The sequence below is a fragment of the Notamacropus eugenii genome, chromosome 2 (assembly GCF_028372415.1).
Source record: "Notamacropus eugenii isolate mMacEug1 chromosome 2, mMacEug1.pri_v2, whole genome shotgun sequence".
Taxonomy (NCBI): domain Eukaryota; kingdom Metazoa; phylum Chordata; class Mammalia; order Diprotodontia; family Macropodidae; genus Notamacropus; species Notamacropus eugenii.
The window spans coordinates 257,657,151-257,675,078 of record NC_092873.1 but is presented as its reverse complement, the minus strand read 5'-3'; the positions used below and the strand labels follow the sequence as shown (position 1 = coordinate 257,675,078).

The following is a 17,928-nucleotide window of genomic DNA, read 5'->3' as shown; positions in this document are numbered from 1 at the left end:
GGGCCCTTCATATAAGGGACCAGTGTGCAGAAAGTTATACTTTCACAGAAATACAGCATTCCATTAGGTACTTGCCAGAATAGAGAATACAGATTAAAACTAGTGTCTGGGGAAGGACATTCCCATTCCGTCAGAGCCATGTCCTCCCCATTCAAGTTTGAGGATGAACAGTCACAGAATTTGGTTTCATACCCACAAAGATAGCATTGTTAAGTCTGGCCTCTAATTTTCCCCAAAGCAGAGGAGGAAGTATGAATGAGGGGAGGGAGCCACACCAACTTAGGTCATTGCTTAAGATTTCAGAGATGTCATTGGTACAACATAAAACTCATAAGAATTTTCATTCATTGCCATTCAAGTACAGTCAGTTCTGCTATAATGAATGTTTTGGAAATACAAATTTGTTCCAATGTAATTGATATATTAGGGAACATTTTAAGCATAATATGAAATTGAAGTTTGCCCAATTTCTTCTGCAAGAAATAGCAATCCTTCTGACACCCACTTCCACAAGCAAACTTTTTATCTTTGTCAAAGTAAAGTGCCTTACTTATTGTATATTTTCTGGGGCAGTAGGGGCTGTGAGTGAAGAAGGGATGATTTGCCCCACCCACATTCCCACTCCCACTCTCACCTCCTCACTCCACCCCCACACTTAGCCATGACCTATTGCCCCAAGACCCAGGGTTGGGGCCTGCTCAACTCACTCAAGCAGCAGGCTGAGGCTGAGAACATAGCCACTATTTACTGCAACATTTGTATATTTCAACCATTCAAAAGTGCAAAACTGCTACTATTTTTAATAGAATCCTATCTTTTTAAAATTTGTCATTTTTAAAATTTTATTTTTATTTTATATTTTTAATTGGGTAACATTTTTGAACACTGCCCCAACCCCATTTCCCCTCCAAATCCTGTTGCTTGTGTTGCATTATTTTGTATGGCTTTGGGGGAACACATGGCAGAACCACCCATATCTACTGACTATATCCAAAACTCTTTTTTCCACCCTAGAGGAGCTGGCATTAGGTGAAGGGGGCTGACATTGTAGAGTCATAACTTGCAGCCTAAATCCTACTGAAGTAACTGCTGGCTCACTCTCACAAGAGTATTCTGGTTTTGTGGTAGAGTCTCCTGGAAAATACAGGCCAAAGTTGTTCCTGGATGTATCATAAGCCCTGATCCTGTCCTTATGATAATGGGAAGGTGCAGTTGCCAAGAGTTAACCAGCAGAAGAATAGGAGGAAGGTAACACATCTCAGTAGGTTCCCATCAGTAGTCAGATCCTATGCTCCCTGTTGAGAGACAGAAGCAGAGAAAGATTCAGACAGTGTTCATGACTTTTCCTTCTATTCTTCCTTCTGTCCCTGATGTTGGGGGTCAAGTGGTTCCCATTCCACCAATCTGAACATGTCCTCTTATTTCATTGTCCACAAGTGTCTGTGGGAATTCATATATCATCCCCTGAAATTGTTCAACATATTACTCTGAGGATAGAGGAATAAGAAAAAGTTCTAATGGTCTAATTTGCTTCATGTGTCCTATGAGTTCCCCTGGCTACAGATTGGGTGCTTGGGGGAAAAATATTATGGAAGCCTGTCCAGTAAGAACGACTATAATATGAGTTGGAAGGTTCAGGGCACCTTGTCTGGTGTTTGCAACCCCAGTGTTAGTAGGACCCTCCATAAACAAGGTTCACCTCTGTAATGAGAGTTAAAAAATCTTCCCAGACCATTGATAGGCCTCAGGTGGGGCTATTGAGGGAGGCTTGATTGAAGGAGGTTTGTTTCCTATGAAGGCCCACACCTGATGCTAACTGCTAATGAGGCACCAGGTCAAAAGGGGTTGTGCCCTCTGGCTCTGAAAAGAGTACATATACTCTGAGGGGAGGTTTTGCTTTGGGGCTTGGTTTTGGAAGAGGGTTTGTGTGCTAGATGAGACTCTTGGAAGTTGCTAAGCAGCCCCCTGACTTTGAAAACCCAGATGTTGGTGCTTTCCTCTCTGGTAACTATGTACGTGTGTATGTAATGGTCAGACAATTGGAAGCCTGTCTGTGGGTTCCTGTATGTTGAGTGCTTAAAGTGATTATTTGATCTCAAAAGTAGCCTTTCCTTTTATAAATGCAGATCTAAGAACCTATGATAGCAGGCCGCCCCCACCCAAACCATGTATATTGGGGTGCTTACTGATATAATCTTCCAATTTCCTGTGTTTTGGGAAGAAAAAAAAGGAGTATCTGAATGTGGATTTATGTGACCAGGAACGACTACCCGCTGGATGGACTACAAATTTCAGTTTTGACTTTCTGTCTTCTCTGCACTCCTTCTCTGCCCCAATAGTGGGTTTGCCCAGAATCGAGTGAGGCACAACTATTTCTTTCTTGGAATTGATACACTGAAGGTGAAAACTGCTGTGGGGAATCTGCCAACTTGGCCTTTGTTTAGGGTCTTTAGGGCTTGCCTTCTTGATCATTTCCCTACTGCTTGTGGAAGATATGGGGCAGAGAATGTTCAAATGAGATTCTTATGTCTTGTCTATTTTTGAAGCATTGCTTGTATGAAATCCAAGCCATCACTCCTGGATATATAGTCAGAAGCAGTCATATCTTTCTAGGACTTTGATGATACATTTTGCCTCTCAGTAGGCTATTGGCATGCTATCCTACAGGTACTATAGGTATCCACAGCCATCATGATATACCTGAGGTTTCTCTGTTGTAGCAATGGTCCTATATAGTCAATTTGCCTGGGGCATTATGGTCATACCTCCCCTGAAATTTTTCCACACAGAGGTCTGTTTTGTTGGGGTTTTTTAATGTAACTTCAAGGCTGACATATTTCAGTCTTTGCAGGCTTGGATCCAATTGTCATGGATGATGTGCAGGCCTCACGGACTCTTTGCTGCATAGTTTTCTCATTCCATTTGGTTTGTACAGGCCTGGTCAGCTTGTTCATTTCAGGATAACTTTTTGGGGAAAGGCCATTTCTTGGAGGCAGAGATGTAAGTTATATGAAGAATGTGACTAGCGAGCTTAGAGGTGATGCTTCTCCGCAGTAAGGTACCCTAGAAGGGTGATGACTCAATCATCCAGTCACTAGATTGCCATTGGTGTGACCATACTATTGGAGTACCAGAATTTTCTGGAATTCAATCCCTAGGTCAGATTGCCCTATGCTATGGCTAATGTAGATAACCTTATCTGTTCCCTAACTACTGTTGCACTCCAGTGAATTGGAATATTTTTGATACAGGCTATGCCATATGTGAACCAGGCACTGCGGCAATAAAGCCTTCAGTCCCCTGCCAAGTACACACTTGGGGCCAGGTCCCATCCCTAATCTAGCTTGCTAAACTGAAATGGGGTGAGGCAAGAGCAGAGGGAAGGGACTTTGGTGTCAATGTTCTCATCCTGCTCTGAAGGTGGGACAGGGGGTGTGTTTGTTTACATGGAATTCCCTTCAATGGAATATGTACATGGCAGGGCTGGCTCCTCTGCCTCACCTTCTTCCTCATCAGAGGAACTGCTGACATATTTGTGACCTGATCTAAAGGACCATGCCTAGAGCCCCCTCTCAGGAGCCTCCTGGACTTGATCTTCTGGTTTAGGAGATCTCTCTGGCCTAATTACCTGAATCTCTTTGTGAGCCAGTTCTCATTATCAAATCTTGATGGGGTAGTGGTGGCGAAGAGAATTCCCTCTGAATCCTTATATTTCAGTTACAGTGTTGGATTTGAGACACCATCCATTTCTTTCCCATTCGCTCTATAATCCAACAGCCAAAGGAGTATTGCCTTATAGGATGGAGTCTTGGAAGGAAGTACTAATTTCTGGTCCCTATGTTTACTAGACATGGTAAAGTGGGGTCTGAAGTAAGGGAGACCTGAATTCAAATTATAATCAAATAATAATATTTATTAGCTGTGTGATCCTGGGTGAATTCTTTAACCTCTTGCCTCAGTTTCCTTAGCTGTAAAATGTTGGATAATAGCCCTTATCTTGTAGAGTTGTGAGGATCAAATGCTATATTTATAAAAAGCACTTAGCACAGTCTTGGCACATAATAGGCACCATATACTTATTCCCTTCCTTTTTCTGGTTCTATTTGGACTGGTTTTTTTGTAGTATGTGTGTCCTGAGGTCTGAGTCACATGCCAGATCTTCTTGACCTTTCCTCTATTGTTTCTCATCCTAGCTCCTCTGTCTACTGGCAGGACCTCCTATGAGTGGCATCGGCTGTTTTGTTCCTTCTGAGCCCCAAAGAGGAATGTAACCAGGCTAATCATACACTGGTAAATAACACCTCCTGTGTACAGTAGGAGCATAAGGGATGTAAAAGCATCCGCCAGTGAATAGTATTATCGTCAGGGATGACATAGTCACCAGAGCACAAATATTGCCATCAGTGGGCTGATCCCTTCTTCTTCAGGGACTTTCTCAAGAAAGTTATCTAAGGTGGGATAGATGACAATAATGATACCTTTTTAGCCATTCTCATAGGTGTATAACCTTGGTATTGCCATCAAGTATCAAAAAGACTGTGGTGTTACTTAACAAAGGGTCCGTGGTCAGTCCTTCCAGTGCCCATCTACACTTGCCTGTTCTTGTCTATCAGCCAGATGAGCCACTCTTCCAAAGGCTAGCTGACCTCTCCATGATGTAACTCACTCCAGTTTGATCCTTCTAATCTTTAGTCTTAATTTTCATTTTCATAGGCAGAGAGGATATATAGGGGTCTTTTTACTTTGCTGCTTGGCTTAATGGAAGACTTATCTTGCTGTTAAAAAGACCCATGGAATGATGCCCATCATTCTTGTTGGGTTATTTTCCTTCTTCAATGTTCCCTTAACCAAGGTTTCAGACTTGTTGAGGTCCAGGGGACTAAGTCCTACAATCAGTGAACATTTTTTTCCAACTTAACTGGATTAGATTCCTTGTCTCTTCAAGGAACTTTTCCCAGTCCCATGGAGCTCCAGGTTCCTTTTTTCCCCCTAGGGATTTCTTCCTCCAAAATGCCATCTGGGCCAGTGTGTCAGACATCCCACTTCTGGTGCTAACTTGTGAAACAAATTTGGAGTGGAGTTTCGGTGAATGGAACACTTCAACTCCTAGAATAGGTCAAAATGGTTTGTTGATACAGCCAATCACAGCATCAGCAGGTATGGACAAATGGCAATTTTTCAGTCAAGGATATGACCTTTTTTGTTCCCCCCACCCCTCCATCCCATTGGATAGAATGCAGAGTAATGGTCTAAATGTACAATGGGTCTTGTTGAGCATAGTTCAGTTTTGCATAACGTCTTCAGATGAAGGGTCTGCTGCCATGGCAGTTACCATATTGCCATGCAATTGTGATGCAATGGGTCAAGAACTTGAACCAATAGCAAATGGAGTTTTCTAAAGGTGAATGAGGAAGATCTATTCTAACTGTGCAGGGTACAGAAGCCCTGAGGATGATGAAGGTAGAATTATGATTATGCCGCATCAGTGAGCTTGTAGGAGAGTTTCAGTAGCTAGAACAGTGTGTGGTTAAGCCTTAAGTGAAATAGGAGCTGGGCCTTGAAGAATGGGGTCCTAAACTCTGCTGGCTATTCAGAGAATCTTGGGGAGCATTCTGTAATGAATTAAAAATTTCCCCTGCCCATTAGTAGGCCTCATTGTGGAGCCCATGAAGGGAAGTTAGATTAGGGGAGGTTTGTCTTTTAGGAAGGCCCACGCCTTTGCTTAATTTCTAATGAGGCACTGGCTCACAAGGGTTGTGATACCCTCCAGCTCTGAAGTGTCTATATACGACGAGGTAAGATTTTGCTTTGGGGCTTACTGTTTGGAAGAAGGTTCATGTACCAGATGAGACTTTGGGTAGCCATTAAGAAGCCCCCACTTTTGAAAACTCAGATGTTGGTGCTTCTCTCTTTGGTAACTATGCATGTATGTAACAATCAGACAGTTGGATCTATCTGTTGATCTGTGACAAAAGTATTGCTTATGGTCAGACAAAAGCCCGGTCAGTCTTTATTTCTTTGCTGGTATATGTGATTAAAGAAGATTGTTAACCCCTCAAAAATTGCTTTCCTATTAGAAAAGCAGATCTAAGAACCTGTGCTAGCAGTCCATTCTGGATGCGTCAGGGTGCTCGCTACTACACATTCACATTAAGAGGTCCAGAGAATAATGGGAAAATTGTGGAGACAGAGTGATTAGGGAAATAGAATAAGGAGAATGTAGTTTCTCTGAAGCTAAGGGTATATAATATATCCAGTAAAGAGGACGAAAATGGTCAAGATTCATAGAGGTTAAAGATTTGGATTGTAAAACTACCACTGGACTTAGCACACAGTGAATTTAGAGAAAATAGTTATCCTAGTGTAGAGGGGATGGAAACGTAACAGCATGGGCTTGAGCAGGTGAAGACATTCTATCTAAACATGTTTTTTGTTTTAAAAGAAGTTTAATGGGAGAGAGGAAAAAGATATGATTGCAGCTGGGTGAGCTAGAAGGGCCAAAGGGGACAATATCTGTTTTAAAAAAAAAAAAGTGCTTCGCATAGTGCCTGGCTGTGTATTCAATAGAAATGCTATTTCTTTCCCTCCCCCAACCCTTTTCCCACAGACAGATTTTTTTATTTTTATTTTATTTTTAAAGATGGGGGAAGTCTAAGCATGTTTGTCTGCCAATGGGAGCAGCCAGTGGTAAAGGAGAAAGTAAATAGTCCTAGAGGAGGCAATAGAAGTGTGGTCCAGATTATAAATAGAGGAATTAGTCTTGTGAGTAATTTGGATCTCTTTTGTGACTAAAAGTAAAATAGAAAGAATAAGGAATGCTTAGGATGTCTGGAGAAAAAAGAGAAGAGGCTGAGGAAGCATACATCAGAGGATGCTTTGGCTGATGCTGGAAAGGACCTCAAAGGTCATGAGGTCCAACTACCTCAAATTATAGATGAAGCCCAGGGAAGTGAAGGGACTTACCCAAACATTGGGATTTGAACACAGGTCCTCTACCTCCCAAGATAGTATTCTTCCCACTGTACTACCATATCTTCCATAGGAAGGGTCATAGTTGACATTTGGGGAGGCTGGTTTCAATCTTCTGAGTGAAGTAGAAAGCTAATTTAACTATTGTCTATGGAGCTCAAGTAGAGTTATATCTCATAAATTTATAGAGGATGAGATATTTGTAGATGATGAAATTAGCTTAATAAGTAATTTTTTTTTTGTTTTTTTTTTGTTTTTTGTTTTTTTGCTAACAGCAGCAGTACATCTGGAAATAACATATAGTAGGGTTACCCCAGGGCAGCTAGGTGGTGCAGTGGATAGAATGCCAAGTCTGGAATTAGGAAGACTCCTCTTCTTGGGTTCAAATCTGGCCTCAGACATTTACTAGCTGTGACCATGGGCAAGTAATTTAACCTTGTTTGCCTCAGTTTCCTCATTTGTAAAATGAGTTGGAGAAGAAAATGGCAAGCCACTCCAAAAAATTTTGTCAAGAAAACCCCAAACATAGTCACAGAGTCAGACACAACTGAAATAACGGAACACCAAAAGGGGGTTACCCCAGGATGAACATTCAAAAATTAGGAGTATCGGGAGATTCAGTAAATAAGACTGTCAAGGAGAGTGAGACATTAAAGCAGCAAATATTAGAGGGTGGATAGGATGTTCAGGAAGGACTGCTGTGAGCCCTTTTCTGGCTTGCTCATCCACCTTTGGTGTCCACCTTTACCCAACACTCACCGGTGGCTCCAATAAGCTGTAGTACATGCAGTGACTGCACCCCAGTAAAGAAATTTTGGCACATAGGCTAACCCAGGTTGAGTGTAATTGACAGGCCTCAAGCATTCAGTGGAATGGATGAGAACAATTTGTTTCAACAGCCATGAAGGCAGCTGAAGCAGACAAAGATGGCTTAGAACTTGGTCAGACTTTGAAAACTCCAAGGTCTTCGTCAGTTGCCTCCTCTTTTGTTTTGCCACTAGACTTTGATGGGGCAATGCCCATTTGTTAAATAGGCCTGTTTGAGAAGTAGCCAGGGCATGGCCCCTTTAATGAGGTAAAGAAAAGAAAGACATCTGGCTGGGTGGGAAACAGCAACAGTTACTATTGATAATCACTGCCAAGCTAGGAGGGTCCGGAGGAGCCCGCAGGCAGAGCCCCAATGGAGTCCAGTTTCAGAGTGCAGTAGGTTTAAGGTTTTGGGAGGGGCCTTTTTGTACAGTGCTTTGCAAATCTTAAAGCATTTAGCTAATATTAATGTAAGGCCATATCGGGTATGAGGCTGAAGCAAGCTGGGGGAAAAAACGGTCATTGGAGTAGAGGAAATTCAACAACTGGGAGGTTAAGTTGTTAAGGAGGTCTTTAACAACTTTTGAATTCTATAGCATGCCTTAAAAAAATGTATTTTCAGACTTTTCTTGAAGACCTCCACTGGGTACTGAGTCTCTAAATCTTCTATCAATTGATCCTCATATCACCTGATCTTGTGGCCCCAGAAACATCTGGTGGCCCAGTAGGTAGAGTATTGGGTCTGGAATTAGGACGACCTGACTTCAAATCTGATCTCAGACACTCACTGGCTGTATGACCCCCAGCACGTCACTTCACTTTGTCTGCCTCAGTTTCTTCAACTATAAAATGGGGATAATAATAGCACCTACTTTGAAAATCAAATGAGATGATGTTTGTGGAAAGCACTTAGCACAGTGCCTGGTACGTAATTCATTGCTGTTCAGTCATTCAGTTGTCTGATTCTTTGCGACTCTATAGACCATACTATTCATAGGTTTGCTTGGCAAAGAAACTAGAGTGGTTTGCCATTTCCTTCTCCAGTGGCAAATGGGTTAAATGATTTGCTCAGGGTCAAAAGCTGGTGAGTGTCTGAAGCTGGATTTGAAGCTGGTCGTCTTGACCCCAAGCCCAGTCTTCTACCCATTGAGCCCTCTAGCTGCCCCTTTGGTACGTAGTAGCTGCTTATAATATAACTGCTTATTCCCTTTCTCTCTCCTTCACTGCTGCCATCACTTGGATTTCTTCCAGGTTTATCACTGACATGATATAGAATGCGGCTTCCAGATATAGATATATTGTCTAGGACAATGTACAATAGGGCTTCCTGGTCATAGATGCCATGTTTCTGTAACATAGTCTAGAATCACGTTTGCTTTTTTTGGCTACTTTACTATATTGTTGACATATCAAATCTGATAAGACCCCCCCTCCCAGATTAATCAAACAAATTGATACCTGGTCATACCTATTCTGTCTTGTACTTGAACCGAAGTATAAGACTTTTAATTTTATCTTCATCCATTAAATGGATCCATTCTAATGCCTCATAATAATAGAGAAATGACCTTGAGTCCTCAAAATTTTGCCATCAAAGCAAAGCACTGAAAGTTCCTATCAAGCTAGAAAGGCATATTGTACTGGTCCAGTGATAATCAACAGTGGGTTTGTTGTCTGAGAACTAATCAAGCTAAGTCCAGCAAGACTCATCACTAGGTTAGCTCAAGGGTAATGAATTTGTTGGCCGTTGCAATGCTCAAAGGACATTTAGCAATTGTAGACGAGTGTGATCTGTAGAGGGGTTATTGATACTGATTACATCCTTGATTCTTAGAATACTGAAGTACGTTTCATTTTTTTAGAGTTGATTCAATATTCTGTAGTTTTTTTTTAATCCAAACTCTGACAACCAAAGTGAGTCATTCTTCCAGTTTTATGTCATCATCACATTTGTTAAGTTTGACATCTATGCCTTTTTATCCAAGCCACGGATAAAAATGCTGAAAAACCAGAGAGCACAGGAAAGTTCTATTATCAGTAAAAGCAACCAGCAGACTTTGAGACCAAGGGAGCAGCCATCAGTAGCACTCATGGGAACCTAGCAGTTACATGAAGAAGATGCTATGTGCCACATGAGACCAGCAGGGAGCAAGCCCAAGGGAAACAGTTCAATGATACCTCCAGAACATGAATGACCCTGCAGTACTGGAGACACTAGAGGTCCTTCCCCATGTGTATTTCAGTCATGTTTCTGTGTGTCTTTAAATGGGTTCCTATGTGTTCACTCTTTCCACTAATAGTATGTGCATTTATGGGAAAGCATACCCCTTTGTTAATTGAGGTGTGGGGGGATTTTTATTACTATTTTTCCTGCTGTTACTTCATTAAATAACATCATTCTAAATTGTCATTGGGTTGATTATTGGAAGTAAACATATCAGTGGAGGCCTGTGAGCTGTTTTAACTTGCTATAGGAAGACCTACAAAACACCTTGAAACTAAAGTAATATAACATCTCATCTTATCTTCACAACAACTCCAGAGAGTAGGTGCTATTATTATCCATCCACATTTTACAGTGGCTTGTCAGTGAAACCCACTGAGGATGCCCCATAGGTGCTTCACTAAAATTCCATAATTTTCCAGTCAATAGGACTTGAGTGGAGCTTCCATCTTTAACTAGGTCACTACTATGTTTGCTCACCCTCCCTCAGAAGGTACAAAGAGGACAATTATATAGATATTTTCATATGAGTTTCATAATAGTATAGATTAGAAGATCCTTGTCTTTTTCCAAATTCTCAGTAGAGCTTTCTTGCCTTTGAGGAGTCAGGGAGGACTAGCACTGGAATAGCATTTAGAAGTTTTTTAGGGAACACAAAGTTAGCAAGTAATATCTCAGACTCAAGAAGTGTGGAAAATCAGGCACTTTCTGTGGATATTTGATTATAGTACAACCATGCTCTACTTTCAACCTACCACCTTTCTCCCTTGAGTATGCAAGAGGAAGGAATTGGACTGTTCTAATTTGCTGGAGTTTATTGAAACACATTCCTCCCTCATCTTTGCCTTTAGAATCCAGTTTCAACTCAAATACCACCTTATCTGTGAAACTTTGGTGGAGCCCTCACTTACCATGCTTGGCATAGGCCTCTCCTTTGTGCTCATCACTTCATACCTTGTATTATACTCATTTGTATATGTTACATCTATCCTCTGACTCTCCCCTCCCCAGGGCACACATACATGTGTATATATAATCTTTGTGTTTCCTGTTCCTAGGATAGTGACTGTCACATAACCAGAACATAATGTTTGTAGAACTAAATTGGAATGTGGATTTGAATCTTTCCCCAGTCTGGTGCAGGATAATATTCAATAACATAGGATTTCAAAGCCCTAGAATATTATCATCCTCATGGGAGATAGGATATTACAACATTACAAAGTCATTTTTGTATGCATCAGTTAAGTACTTACTACAGCCTCAACTTTGTTAGCACAGTGTTTTGGGGGATATAGAATAGGCAGCAGACATGTTCTCTGCCCTCAAGAAATTTATAAACCATAAAGTATGTGTAGACAAGTCAAACAGATAATAATATAAGGCAGTATTTAAGTATCCGATTGTACAGTCTGGGTTAGACTGGGAGGCCTAAAGTGGAGGAGATAGGCAAAAGGCCTCACAAATTTCCATTGGGGAGGGGATAAGGATGAAGGTCAGAGTAGAACCAGCCACAAGCTCCAAACCATGCTGGTTCTTCTCTGGCCTTCAACCTTATCTCCTCCCCAATAGAAATTTGGAATCCATTCAGGGAACCATCTTGGGCTTGAAAAGATCAGCTTTTATTTTATCTTTCCCAGACTCAAGCCTCCAACTCATTTCCTAGCCACCAGTTCCAAATCATTCCACCAGGATAGTTCCCATCCCTTTCTATCCCACCATTATGTTTTGTCTTCTGCATTCCTGTAAGCCTGTTTGAATCCCAGTATAGATGGCACATTAAAATAGTTAATGAAAGTTCTATCTATCTAATCTATCAATCACTCCAGTAGATCCTTAAATGCCATCTTCAGAGCTGAACACAGTATTTCATGTATGATCTGACTAGGAGGGTGAAACTTATTACCTCTTTTTCTGGGAAACATACCTCTCAGCATATTCTAGAATAGTTTTGAATATGGTGAGTTTCAGAAACACCCAAAACAACCAGGGTTGAAATTGGTGATATAGGACTAGGAGACTAGGGCTGGATGTGTAAAAATGATAAACTTGTGGAAACTGATGAGATCATTAAGTAAAAGAGAAGGTGGTACCATGACCATCTTCATACCACATGTGGACACTCCATCCTCCACCCCTCACTTGGCACCCCAGCTTCTTCCTGGAAGTCCAGTGCTTCAGACTAGTAAGAGTTCACCATATCCAAGCATTCCTATATCCAAGACAATGCACTTTGGCCATCTTCATGCCTGGTGTACACATGCCCCGTTGTCCTCCTGGCTTTAATATAAACACTACCTTGGAAAACATGTTATCACTACTGGGCCCATATTCCAGAAAGATAAGAGAAAAAGTTATTTTTGTTTATACTTAGTTGTGTCCAACTCTTGATGACCCAATCTGGGTTTTTTTGTTTTGTTTTTGGCAAAAATACTGGAGACTACTACGCCTATGCTCCAGAAAGTGGACCCTCAAGGCAAAGTGTCTGGCATGTAATGAAAGTTTAACAAAGGCATTTTCATTCATTCATTCATTCAATGATTAATTGAAAAAAGACCTAAGCCAGCCTTGAGGGTCCATCCAGAGGTAAGAGTCATGATATAGATAACATGGCCAACAAGCAATCAGAGCAGCCACATGAAAAGGAAGGGGACAAAAAGGCACAGCAGCATAAAAACCCAGAAAAAAAGAATTCTTAGGAAGAGAGGATGGTCAGCAATGTCAAATGGGTAAAAGAAGCCAATAAGGATGAAATTTTAGGAAAGACCATTAGAGATTTTGCAGAATATTATCATTTATTCATAACTTGACAAGCCAACTCCAATTCCTTTCCTTAATCTCAAAAATCCACCATCACATCCACCTCCAATTTAGCCTTGCTTCAACCTATTTCACCAATTTGACCCACCCCTCCAATCTAAATTCTTCTGTGAAACTTTTCTTTGTGTTGTCTCGCCAACTACCTTCTTATCTTTTAGAGTCTACTCTCTAATCCTTTTATATAGGATTTCCTATATCCTGCTTCTAAAAGGAAACAAAATTTGTTCCAATAGTTACATATGATGATTGCTATCCTACAAAGTTTTCCTCAGTTTTCCCAAATGTTTCCTCCCTAAATTAAACCTCTGACCTGAGCAAAAATAGGAGTTAGAAGCTATTAATAAGGTACACGAGAAAGAATAGATTTAGTTAGAGGACCTAGTTACAAATCACTACTATTTGTGTGAGATAGAGATTGGGAATTCGACTGAACTGAAACTGTGACTTTAACTCGTACACATACATTATACATACACAAATGTATATATGGAAATGTCCATATAAAATATCTACAAAATAAGAGACCTAAACTACATACGTTCTATCTCCCCTTCCTATTTAAATTTTTTTTAAATTCCAAAATTTATTGAGCATCTTCTGTGAGAGAAGCATTTTGTTAGACAGTAGAGAAAAGTGCTACTGTTTAAGACATTTTTCTGCCCTCAGAGTTCAGACTACTACTGGTATAAAACTACAATAACTGCAACATAAATATTATAAGAGGGTCATCGGCCTCCAAACAAGTATTTTTTTATTATATGGTATCTTTTTGAAAAAATCAGCTTTTATTCCCACCACCCCTTGTAAAAGAGTTAACATGATTAGCAGTACTCTCAATTAACAAGCCATCCTCCTTATTGACCCTCTACCAGTCATTTTAGTCACCATTAAGTAGTTCTCCACAGAGGATTATTTGACCCAATTACTTATGGGAAGTAGCCACTTCATTAAGATAATACTTTGAAGTACAGCAACCCAGAAAAGGTGATGATGTCTATGGTGAAGTATGCCACTCTGGTTAAGTCCTATGAATTAAGACTATAAACTGTCCCTATCTTTATTACTTTGTAGCCCTATATCTTACCCTGAGTTTGTCTCAACCCATAATCAGTAACTGATTTAACAATAGTCTTGGCAAGTACTAGCTAAGCCTTGGCAGAAATTCCCAGTTGGACTTTCTGAATGATGAGATTTGAGCTAAAATTTACTAGAATACATCTGTATGATTCACATTTTAATTTGATTCAGCATCTTAACAATTATATATATATTGTCACATCTTCAAACATGATCTTAGCTTTTCCTTCATGGAAAAAACTTCACATAGTATTGTGTGGTTTAATCATGCTATTTTTCCCTCCCAAAATATATATACATATATATGTATATATGTATATAAAAGCTTCAACATTTTAATTATGAAAATTTTTTTAAAAAGATGGCTAGAACTGGATCACCTCACCCTTTCTCTTCTTGCCTCTTCCCAGTTCACGTTGCTTACATCTTCTAATGGACAGCACCCTATTAACTGCTGCTGTGCTCAATATGTTCAAGCCTCTATATAATCTTTTTTGTTGGAGGTCTTGATCTCCCCCCTACTCCTATCCACCCAAAATTGGCTTTGATCACAGCAGGCACTCTGCTTCTGGTCTTCATGTTATTTTGCCGAAGTGTACAGGGAATTCTTACCCTTCTTGTACTGCCTTTTTATGAGGTTAGTGCTGGCTATACTTGCAGCAAATTCTGTAGGCTTGGTGGACACTCCCCATTTGGGCAGCAGCATTGTCAGCATTAAGAAAGTACCTGTTTCTTTATGCAGACCCCAGGGCACGTATAAGAGACCAGATATATTTTGCTTTTTCAATCGCAATCACCTAATAGCTAGGCTCAGATGTTGCTTGACTTTGGAGAAGATAGGCATAATAAGGTGACTAGTGCTGTATTTGCTAATAATAATAATAAAACATCAGGTAGCAAAACCTAGAACTAAACTAAGAACAAGCTCTGAGTGAACAGGATTCTACGATTAAATTAGAAAAAAAAAAAAGATAACAGATCTGTTGGGCCTAATCCTTATTATGACCTTATGATCTAACGAGTTATAGCTTTGAAAGAGGAAAAAGAAATTTTAAAAACGTGTTTAATCTGATTGCAGGTTCTATTTAAATCTCAGTCACGAGATAATTATAGTAATCACATGGATCACACAGACAGGGTCAGTCTACGCTAGTTAGAAAAGGAGGTAAAGTTTCAATAGGAAAAGAAAACCTTAACAAATGGCTAGCTGCATGTTTCAGGCTTCTCCAATTTAATATTTATATAGGACCTACAAGGGATCTAACTAGCGCCCTCATTTTCCAGATGAGGAAATTTAGCCGGAAAGAGGTTGTGACTTGGCTCAAGATCAGGTAGGTAGCAGTGCCAATGGTGGTTTTTGAATCCATGGCCTGCCTCCAGTGAACAAATGCCATGCTTCCTAAAACATAGCTTTAATTCTAAAAGAATTACCAAGGTGGGATGTAAAAAAGAGAGGGTGAGGGGTTTGAACTTTGGGAATAGGTTGTTGAATCATTTTTTTTCCCCTTTAGGTGAAGAATTAAATTTTTCCTGAGAAGGAAGATGGACAATTTGTTAGGATAATGGACGCAGTGCCCAAAACTTACCAGCACACAGAAGGCTTCCTGATTCTCTAAGCAAGGGGCCGAAAAGCTAAGAAGTCTAAAGCACTCAATGATGTCTTCAAGATGTTCATGAGGGCCTAAGTGCCATGTTTTGCTACAGAGCATAAAAAACCTGAAGCTTCCTGGCAGATGGCCTCCAGAGCTATGCTATTATTATTGAGGCCTAGGGAACCTCAGTTAAATAATATGTTGGCAATTTTGGGTAACTATAGTTTTCATTTACTCATACTCTTCATTATCTGTGACCTTATTCTTGGGATTTCTATGCACTTGCTACTTGTTTCTCCTTTTGAACATACTCTGAAAAATATGTTCTTGTGGTCTGGAGTGCATTGATGATAAAAGGGGAAAACAAATGCCAAAACAGAAGGACAGTGTCAGAAGACGTAGAAAAGGGGTAAGGTAAGGAAACAGGTACCAAGGTCATAGATCATGGCATTTCATCCTAGAGACTGGATGCCAGGAAAATGATAAAAGTAAAAAAATGAAGCTTCTGAGCCAAGATAATTCTAAATCTCTCAGAAGGTGCTCTACTAAGGCCTATAGCTAATGATATCTTCTTTCTAAGCCAGAAAACTATAAGAAACACAAACATAATGTCAGATGAAGTTAGCTCAAGCCCAAGGGAAAAAAATCTTTAAAGAAGTCACACAGGGAAATGCCGTCCCTCAACCAAAGTCTGGACAGGAACTAGACTGGGGGCAGAAAAAGAAATTTTTGTGCTGACTCCAAACTTCATGAATTAACCAATTCCATGCTTTTACAAGATTATATTCCTCTTAATTAATGAATACTCAAACTTCTGTCTCATCTCAAGATGAAAATTTCCTGTTTAGATTACAGAAGCTAGGCATATTTTAGTGATAATAAGAGTAGTAGCCATTTCAGATGGGATCTAAGGAGCTGACATAAAAAGGAGAGGAAAATCTCATGTAGAAGTGTGTTGGAGTTCAAGTGAGAGATTAGAAGTATTTTCTGATTAGGGTATTACTTCCTATAAGATATATGTATGTATATAGTACACTAAGAATATATGACATCATCATTATTAAGAGAATATGGAGTTTTTCTGAATGCAGTACTATCAAGATGAAATGCTTTACACTTAAAATGTAACTATCCTCACACAAATAGGGAATGTTGAAAACATCAAAGATAAAGTAGATTTTTAGAAAACCCTTGGGTTTACATTTTACAAAACATTTCATTTGCAAAGTGTCAGTGTTAATTTACAAAAAAAAAAAAAAGAGAAATGGTCACCAAAAATTAATTTTGAAAACTATCTTAAAAATAACTGCAACTTAATTCTCCAGGGCAGGGATTCCAAATTTTTAAAAATGGACTTCTCTGGCAGCCCAGTAAAGTTTATGAACCCTTTCTCAGAAAAATACTTTTAAACACCTAAAATAAAATGTATAGGATGTCAACAAAAATGAGGAATTGGGGGTGGGGGATGGGCCTAAGTGACCTAGCCTAGTATGGCTTTTTGGATCTATGTGAACTCCAATGAACATGTACCATGCTGCCTCCCCCACCATACAGCTTTACAGCTTTTAAAATAAGAATAGAACTTCCAAGGCAGGATGAATAAAGGGGGTGTTTGAATTTTGTGAATGAAGTGGCTGTTGAATCCATTTTTAACTTTTCAATTAAAATGTTTAAAGTTTCAAGTACATGGATGCCTAGAAATGTTTTATAGATCCCTGATTAAGAACCACTTGCACCAGAGTCTCACCTTTTCATCACTGGGAATTCCAGGGATTAATGTATTTTAAAATGTTATTTCTCAAAGAAAATAATGTAGCTAATACTTGATATATTTTATAATTTTATGTTAATGTTTTGCCATCCTTTGGTAATCCCCATCCCCTCCATTAAAAGATTGTGTTACAGAGCTTATTTTCTATTCTTGTAAATGATGTAAGAAACTAATTCTATATTAATTCACACCTTGCATGTAGAGATCATACACAGAAAAGTCCAGTATTAAAAAACTTCATTAATATGACTAAACCCAAACTAAAAAGGTATCTAGACCTTATTTGCTTGTGATACTTACAGACTAGGCAGGGGATTAGGCAGATGACATTTATCCAAATAGTAAGTATTTAGAATGCTTTTTGGGAGAATGAATTCATGGTGTAATTGTGAAGAGAAAGCTCATAGACTCCTGCTGGTTTTTACTATTTGATGGATAGAGAGTAATTACCTCTAGGGCCCTCAATTTGTGACCTTTCACAAATAGTTTTATCTTTAAATACAAACTAACATGAATTCCCCATGGATTTCATGGAGAAGCATTTTTGAGGACTCAACCACGTAGACACTGATTATGAATTGTGAAAACTTGAAGTTTAAACAACAAAAAGGGTTATAAATGACTATTTCTTGAAAGCATTTTCAATAGGATTCATTGAAGTCATTTGA

The 17,928-nt window shown here is 39.6% G+C and overlaps 1 protein-coding gene and 1 long non-coding RNA gene across 5 annotated transcripts in view; one reads left to right on the top strand and one right to left on the bottom strand.

Annotated features, from left to right (window-relative positions):
• Positions 1 to 872: 872 nt before the first annotated feature.
• The window catches only part of QKI (QKI, KH domain containing RNA binding), a 211,124-nt gene continuing 194,068 nt past the window's right edge, over positions 873 to 17,928 (bottom strand). For 2 of the 4 annotated variants that reach the window (XM_072637713.1, XM_072637716.1), the window contains exon 8: positions 878 to 1,295. In XM_072637713.1, coding sequence (XP_072493814.1) covers positions 1,273 to 1,295 — 23 coding nt within the window. In that variant the 3' untranslated portion in view covers positions 878 to 1,272. Of the gene's footprint in view, positions 1,296 to 17,928 lie in introns of all 4 variants that reach the window. The other 2 variants (XM_072637721.1, XM_072637712.1) reach the window with 2 other exon arrangements.
• Positions 5,222 to 17,174, top strand: LOC140522371 (uncharacterized). The gene is made up of 2 exons (XR_011973319.1): positions 5,222 to 5,460; positions 15,409 to 17,174. It is a non-coding gene; the product is annotated as an uncharacterized lncRNA (long non-coding RNA).